Source organism: Pyxicephalus adspersus, chromosome 8, assembly GCF_032062135.1.
Source record: "Pyxicephalus adspersus chromosome 8, UCB_Pads_2.0, whole genome shotgun sequence".
In the NCBI taxonomy this organism is placed as follows: Eukaryota; Metazoa; Chordata; class Amphibia; order Anura; family Pyxicephalidae; genus Pyxicephalus; species Pyxicephalus adspersus.
Window position 1 is genome coordinate 44,041,115 of NC_092865.1, and position 8,228 is coordinate 44,049,342.

General features: G+C 46.2%; 2 protein-coding genes across 5 annotated transcripts in view; one reads left to right on the forward strand and one right to left on the reverse strand.

Moving 5' to 3' along the window:
* EMC3 (ER membrane protein complex subunit 3) overlaps positions 1–2,350 on the forward strand; it is a 4,265-nt gene extending 1,915 nt beyond the window's left edge. For both annotated transcript variants that reach the window (XM_072420263.1, XM_072420262.1), the window contains exons 3-9: positions 250–307; positions 387–480; positions 565–669; positions 819–900; positions 1,396–1,475; positions 1,649–1,731; positions 2,005–2,350. In XM_072420263.1, the coding sequence (XP_072276364.1) occupies positions 250–307; positions 387–480; positions 565–669; positions 819–900; positions 1,396–1,475; positions 1,649–1,731; positions 2,005–2,133 (631 nt within the window). In that variant the 3' untranslated portion in view covers positions 2,134–2,350. The remainder of the gene's footprint in view (positions 1–249; positions 308–386; positions 481–564; positions 670–818; positions 901–1,395; positions 1,476–1,648; positions 1,732–2,004) is intronic.
* Positions 2,351–2,402: 52 nt separating this feature from the next.
* LOC140336861 (natural cytotoxicity triggering receptor 3-like) overlaps positions 2,403–8,228 on the reverse strand; it is an 8,641-nt gene continuing 2,815 nt past the window's right edge. Inside the window, exons 1-4 of one of the 3 annotated variants that reach the window (XR_011921950.1) lie at positions 4,839–4,930; positions 4,687–4,746; positions 3,289–3,390; positions 2,403–3,025 (exon numbers count right to left, since the gene is read on the reverse strand). Coding sequence is in view for 2 of the 3 variants with exons in the window: in XM_072420264.1 (XP_072276365.1) it covers positions 3,018–3,025; positions 3,289–3,390; positions 4,687–4,746; positions 7,277–7,630 (524 nt within the window). In the remaining variant the exon portion in view is untranslated. Of the gene's footprint in view, positions 3,026–3,288; positions 3,391–4,686; positions 4,747–4,838; positions 4,931–7,276; positions 7,631–8,228 lie in introns of those variants that run through there. The other 2 variants (XM_072420264.1, XM_072420265.1) reach the window with 2 other exon arrangements.

The window sequence follows — 8,228 nt, forward strand, 5'->3', positions numbered from 1 at the left end:
CCCCTGAAAACCCTTCCCCATCATACTGCTCCCTGTACCCCCCTGAAAACCCTTCCCCATCATACTGCTTTCTGTATTCCCCTGAAGTTTCTTTTCTGTCATACTGGAACCTGTATCTACCCAGAATTCCCTGCTCTTCCCTCTTGTTTGTTCTATAATGGACCTCCAATCGGTCCATGATTGTCCCCTCATGGTGATTCCTCTCATGGTTGTCCTCCCCTCATGGTTGTCTTCTCTCTTCTCTTCCAGTCAGGTTCTAATCCGCAGCAGAGTTCTCCGAGAAAATGGCAAATACATTCCCAAGCAGGTATGAACCAATGGGAGTGCAGTGCAGACTGTGGAGGATTCTGGGAGTTCTCAGTCCTCACTTTCTTCTCTGTTTTCAGTCTTTCCTAATGAGGAAATTTTACTTCAACAACGCAGAGGACGGATTCTTCAAAAAGACGAAGAGGAAAGTGGTGCCGCCTTCGCCAATGACAGGTGGGGATTGTGATGTCACAGTTATGCCTCGTGCACCCCTCTGATAGTGTGCACCCCCTAACACCATGTGACCATGTGTTCTAGATCCCACTATGCTGACTGATATGATGAAGGGGAACGTCACCAACGTACTTCCCATGATCCTCATCGGCGGATGGATCAACATGACCTTCTCAGGGTTTGTGACAAGTAAGGGTCGCCCCCTGGAAAGTGGGGTTGTGGGGGTGATAATGGGGATTGTGGGGGCTGATGATAATAAGGGCGGTGATGATGATTGGGGGGTGGGGGAGGTGATGATGATGATGATGACTGTTCCCCTTCCTATCTTTGTATTTTAGCCAAGGTCCCCTTTCCACTGACTCTGCGCTTCAAGCCGATGCTACAGCAGGGAATTGAGCTGCTTTCTTTGGACGCCTCGTGGTAAGAGATCCGGATAGAGAGGTGGCTTTGGTGCTGGTATGCTGGGAGTAGAGTGCTATTTATAGGCTGGTGGAGGGGCAATCTACAAACACTGGGAGGGTTGTAGTTCTGCCTTCAGTCTCTGGAAGTAAACCTGAGATTCTATATGAATAATATGAATTCTAATATCCATCCAGCAGGTGGCGCTTCCTGCTCTTTCATGTTGTCTATCCACCTGTTGTGTTATAAAAAGAACATTGTTTATGAAGCTCAATAACACATCCAGGGCAGTGACCTGCAGTTGACCTGGTTTATGCAGGTTTCCTATGACTTGTATAAGAACACCGCACTCACCAGCCAGGATCTGAAGAAAACTAGGAAAACTCCAGAACTATGCAGGCATCAAAAAATGGGAACCTGACAAGAGATAGGCTAAGATGATAACGGATTGTTTCCTGCGCTCTGCTTAGTTTCTGGGTGTTGGCTTGTTATGACTCCTCCTCTTTGTGTCCCCAGGGTGAGCTCCGCTTCCTGGTACTTCCTAAATGTTTTTGGCTTAAGAAGCATCTACTCGCTGATTCTTGGACAGGATAATGGTGAGATTGTGTCCCCTCCCCAGCCAAATCACCTGACTTTCCCACCCACCAACCGCCTGACTGCATCCCCCCCCCCCCCCCCGAAATTCAGTCTTCTGACTGTCTCTCCCATTCACCAACAACCTGACTATTGTCCTGGGTCTCTTTAATAATTGGTGTCTTTGGTGTTACAGCTGCTGACCAATCCCGTGTCATGCAGGAACAGATGACCGGAGCTGCCATGGCAATGCCGGCTGATACCAACAAGGCATTTAAGGTAAAAGGAAGACTTTGATGTCTGTCATCACCGTCCTCCTTATTCACCATTCTGCACCGCCCACTACACTCCATATACTACACCCTGCACAGCCCACCACACCACACCCTGTATACTACACCCTCCACCAGCCACTGCCACCCATATGCTGCACCCTGCACCTCCCACTACACTCCGTATTCTGCACCCTGCACCACTCACCACACCCCGTATGCTGCACCCTGCTGAAGGCACTCCATGTTTTATTCTTCCTGGTGTCACCCCTTTCTCCAGACGGAATGGGAAGCCCTGGAACTGACAGATCATCAGTGGGCATTGGAGGACTTGGAGGAGGACCTGATGGGGGCCGACCTGAACTTCGAGGGGATGTTTAAACGAGAGCTGCAGACGGCCATGTTCTGAGATGGATGAGACGCTGGATTCACACTCCTATGCTTATTGTCTGTTTCCAAACTCCGGGGTCACCTATCCCCCTTCCCCCATAGAATGTTGAGATCCTATCTCTGGGGTCAGGCTGCCGCTTTTTTTTCTTTTATTTATCTTCACATGATGTTATTTATCACGTTTTTCAATCATTTGTTTTCTAAATAAAGTTTTTCCCGGGTTTTACCCCCTCCTCTCCCTGAGTTTCTTCTCTTTATTAACATGTTTTATTGTGGGTGAGCTTTAGATACATTTTTAGATTTCATTTTATTGTCACTTTTTTACAAAACACAAAAACCAGAAACCTTCTGCTGGTGTCACATACAGCTGCACTGGGAGTTTTTCACTACCTGCCAAAGGTGGGCCATGCCTGCAGATAGGTGGAGCTATACAAATTTTCCCCAGAGCTCCACCCAGATTGTCAGCATAAGAAATACAGGGAATTGCTGACACATCCCCATCTTGTGTGTGATTGGGTTTCGATGGAAGCTGCACCTCCCATTTTATCCATCTCCAAACATATAGCTCCATCTTGTGTATTGGCCCTGAGTGTTGAGAATGGGCCCGTGGCCCTCAGGGTGGGACTTGGCAAATGATGAGGGCCCCACCCACTGACCTTAGGATCAGTGGCTGATAGCCTTTTATGTGCCAATCCCAGTAGCCAATCAACTTCCAGGTTTGTCCTCTTGAGGTTGTACCTGGTATATTGGGGTGTTTATGGTAATGCACACACTCCAGTATAGGAAGGCGATATTTCCAGTGCTGAACGTTGACCAGGTTGGTATGTTGGATGTAGTTTGTGGGCTGTATGGACCATTGCTGGCAGTCGGATTATAGGTGTCACCGGAATTTGGGCTGTGGAGTCAGTGACCTGTGGGAAGATGGAGGATGACATCAGCATTCTATATGACCGCAGCCATTACAATTCATCATCGGAGGGCCCCAGCACCCTGAGCTGTGTCATCTCTATGCGCTTTCTGTGGCCCTTCACCCTTATATCAGCTGAGCGGGTTCTCGGTCAGGGCACAGTAGCAGCTGTTGGAGATGATGATGCACCCCCCCCATACAATCATAGATAGAATCTCACATGACACAGAACTCGGTCACGGGGTGTCGCCCCCTCCTGGCACTCACCCATTCTGGCACACAGATAGCTGATGAGGGCAGTCAGTAAAGTCACCACGAATCCCACAACCTTCAGCACGATGCAGATGTTGTGTCCCTTCTGTGAAATGTCTGTAAACATAAAAATATAAAATTACCATCGTGAGTATGTGAATTTACATATATTCACCTCTATATTCATCACCTGTGCACAATTCCAAGCTGCTTACAATGTACAGCAGATTATTTTACATTATAGGGAGGAGAAGTCATTGGAAGTAACAGTTTATTGGATTCCTGAAGCTTTAATTGGGAGCTTTGAATGCTCTCTGAAGATCTATTCACTTAATTAACTTTCCATCTCATAATGACCCCTCTATGAATTCCAAACTTTTTATTTATAATACCTCTTATCAGTTTAACTAACCAATCAGAACCTTCCTCAGTGTTGTAAATATTATTTAATATTTATGTCCTAAGCTCGTTTATATGGAATAGATTCACTGAATGCGATTAAGTGAATCTGATTTGACATCACTGTGCGATTGCTCTGTAAATCTGCCAATAACCCTGCGATTTGTCTCTGGATTGGAGTTCCTGCATATTCTATACAATTGATTTCCTACACAACATGGGGACCCCAAAATTGGCCAAATTCCTCCCCTGATTGGTCCACCTGATGGCTCAGTGATGCACAACAACTGACTTCTATCTAAAAATCTGACAATGGAACCAAAGGGACGTCATGGACCGATCATTAGATGGGAGGAGATCAGAGGGACCTGAACAGTTGCCAAGACCCCATTACAGCCCCTATCATCCTCATATGAGGGCCATATATAAGGGGGGATTCCCAGTCTGTGGTTGTGATGATAGAGTTAGCATTGATGGTGCTGACTCTGGTGGTGAGGATAGGGTTGGTATTTGTGGGCATTGTGTGCAATGAAGGCAATAAGTTTTTGTTTTCATTTTTCATAATTAGTTGGGAAAAGGAGAACTCTGTCACTAAAGCTCAAATTCCTGCTACACAAGTCACTTTGTGATGTCATTTTCTGAACACAGCCATTTCTATTTCATTCAAAAGCCATCTAATTCATAAAACTTTTACCAAAAAGTCATCCATTGCTTCCTTGCCAACCTTGGGGTGCTGTGAGCACCAACTGCCACCCCCATAAATGACCCACTCACTGCTGCTCCTAGTGGTTCAATGCTTCATTGGAATGGATCATGTGACTGTAGCAGGAAGCCCCTCCCACTGACACTCCCAGTAGCTGCAAGGCAGGAACAGGTAAGAATCAGGGAAGATAATTGGTTATTTCCTTAGGGTTACACTTCATACATACAGAATGGATTTATTTTCTCCTTATCATCCCTGGAAGGATCCATCGTCACTTAAGGGTCTAAGTTACATGGAAAGTTTTTACTTACTGGAACAGCTGCAATTTGAAACATTTCTGGGCCATGGATTATCCAAGAATCCCACGAATCCTGGAACATAGGTCCAAGTTAGCTAAGAATATAGAAGCATCTCATCAAAGAGAACCTGTCATGTCCAATCACTCATATACATCTCCACTCACCAGGATGTTCAGAACAGCAGATAGGTTGCTATTGGTTACTGCACTTTGAACATTGTGGTGTCATTCTGTTTTATTTCCCTCCCTCATGTCAGGCTGTTCCCAGAAATGAAAGTGTTTATTAATAATGGAATCATTTCTGTATTTCATTGTGTCGCTTCCTGATATATTCCGTGCTTGTTCCATATTTCTGTCTCACTTCCCTGTCCATTATGAGCACCTGTCCATCTGACTTCCTGCCCCGAATAAGGGGGGAGGGGGGTATCATGGCCAGGATGAGTTCCATCACAGAACTATTTACTGCCCTAAGCTCCACATTTCCTTCTAATTCATTTCTAACCTACAGACCTGAGAGTTGTCACGTCACCTGATATTAATTTTGCATTTATATAGCGCCGACATATTACACAGTGCTGTATAAAGTACATTCTTATATCACCTGATAGAAGGAAGGCTAAACGTATAGGCATTGATCTGCCATTGGATGAATACAGCTCATACAGGGCTCACTATATGCAGATCATCATGGAGACAATTCCTCCCCTCTAGCACAGTGACAATGAGGGCCGTGGCCTAGCTGGGTGAATGTATGAGCACCACAAACTGAAATCTAATAAAGGACCTACAGAAGGTTCTCAGATCTGACCTCTTCATTGCCTCCTTTCCTAAACTGAACTAAGGCGGGGGTATCACACAACCTCCCCTTATACACTGGGGACCCAGTACCTCCCCCTGTACACAGGTGACATAGGACCTCCCCTATACATAGGTGATCCAAGATTCCCTCTATACACAGGTGACAAAAGACCTTCCCTTATACACAGGTGACCCAGAACCTCCCCATATACACAGAAAACATAGAACCACTACCTGAACATGGGTGACCCAGAACCCCTATACACAGGTGACATAGGACCTCCCCCTATACACAGGTGACATAGGACCTCCACCTATACACAGGAGACATAGAACTTCTACCTATACACGGGTGACATAGGACCTCCCCCTATACACAGATGACATAGGACCTCTCCTAAACACAGATGACCAAGGACACCCCCCTATACACAGATGAAATAGGACCACTACCGGTACATGAGTGATTCAGTACCTCCCCATATACACAGGTGACTTAGAACCCCCCCTTTACACAGGTGACCCAAGACCTCCCCCTCTAAAGGGTGACAAAAGACCTTCCTCTATACACAGGTGACCCAGAACCTCCCCCTTTAAACAGAAACATAGGACTACTACCTGAACATGGGTGACCCAGAACCCCTATACACAGGTGGCATAGCACCTCCACTTATACACAGGTGACATTGGACCTCCACCTATACACAGGAGACATAGCATCTCCCCCTATACACAGGTGACATAGGACCTCCACTTATACACAGGTGACATAGCACCTCCCCCTATAGAAAGGTGACATAGCACCTCCCCCTATACACAGATGACATAGGACCTCTCCTATACACAGATGACCAAGGACCCCCCCCCCCATACACAGATGATATAGGACCACTACCTGGACATGGGTGACTCAGTACCTCCTCATATACACAGATGACCAAGGACCTCCTCTTATACATAGGTGACCCAGGACCTCCCCCCATGCACAGGTGACATAGGACCTCCCCCTATACACAGGTGACATATGTCCTCCTACTATACACAAGTGACCCTGGACCTGCCCCATACACAAATGACCAAGGACCTCCCCTTATACACAGGTGACTCAGGTTTCCCCCTTATACAGGTGATATAGGGCGTTCTCGTTTACACAGGTGGCAAAAAACTTTTACCGATATACACAGGTGACCCATTACCTCCCCCTATACACAGATGACATAGGACCACTACCTGGACATGGGTGACCCAGTACCCCTCTACACAGCTGACTCAAGACCTCCCCTTATACACAGGGGACCTAGGACCTCCCCCTATACATAGATAACCCAGGACTTTCCCTTATACACAGGTGACATAGGACTTCCCCACAGGTGACCCAATACCTCCCCCTTTACATGGATGACATAGGCCCACTACATAGACATGGGTGATCCAGGACCTCCACTTATACACATATGACCAGGACCTCTACATGCACATATTTAACATAGGACCTCCCCTTGGAGATATGTGACCCAGGACCTCCTTCTTTACACAGGTGACCCAAAACCTTCTTCTATACATAGTTGACATAGGACCTTCTCCTATACCCATTTGATATAGGACCTCCACCTGTGCACAGGTGACATGAGACCTCCCCCTATACACAATCGACATAGAAGCTCCCACTATAAACAGGTGACATGGGAACTCTCCCATGCACAGGTGTTACAGGGCCTCCTCCTTTACACAGGTGACACTAGACCTATACAGATAAGTGACACAGAACCCCTCAACAGAAAACCCCTTCCAATAGATTATCCCACCTGTCACATTAAGGAATGTCCCATTTCCATGTGCAGTGACATCGCCACCAATCTGGAAGATAACCTCACAGTAATAGATTCCAGAATCTGAAGATCCAACCCTGTGTAGGATAATGGAGGCTGAACGTCTTTCGATGAATTGATCTGTTGCGGTTCTGGAGATTCGACCAATTAATTCCTTGCTGTTTGAGATCTCCATCCCAGTATGTAGCAGGTGTTTGTACCACTTGTAGGACCCAATGGTGGCTTCCTGCTCACTACTGATGTTGTAGACACAAGGTAAGGTGACGGAACTGCCCCCTACTGCCGATATCACTGGAATTTGCCACACATGGATAGCTTGCGATGCAAACCCTGAATATAGATAATTGGTGCTTAATAGATTGTACACAAATACTTTTACAGACATGATAGTGGAGTATTCAACCTCATTCCCAACCCAACACTCCTATTAGAAACAGTAAACCTGGGAGACCAGAAAACAGAGCATTGAACCATGAAAATGACCCATCAGATTCACCTATATTCTAATACAGTATCAGCTGTCACTCTATGATAGCCCTTCATTCTCCTTTATAGGAGCAATTGTTTATTAAGTACCACTGGTGCCAATTACCATATGCCACCTACACCAGTTATTAGTCTCCATATGTTACCCAGCCCAGTTATCAGTCTCCATAGGTTACCCACCCCAGTTATCAGTCTCCATAGGTTACCCACCCCAGTTATCAGTCTCCATATGTCACCTACCCCAGTTATCAGTCTCCATATGTCACCTACCCCAGTTATGAGTCTCCATATGTCACTTACCCTAGTTATCTGACTCCATATGTTACCTACCCAAGTTATAGGTCTCCATATGTTACGTACCCCAGTTTTCAGTCTCCATATGTCACCTACCCCAGTTGTCAGTCTCCATATGTCACCTACCCCAGTTATCAGTCTCCATATG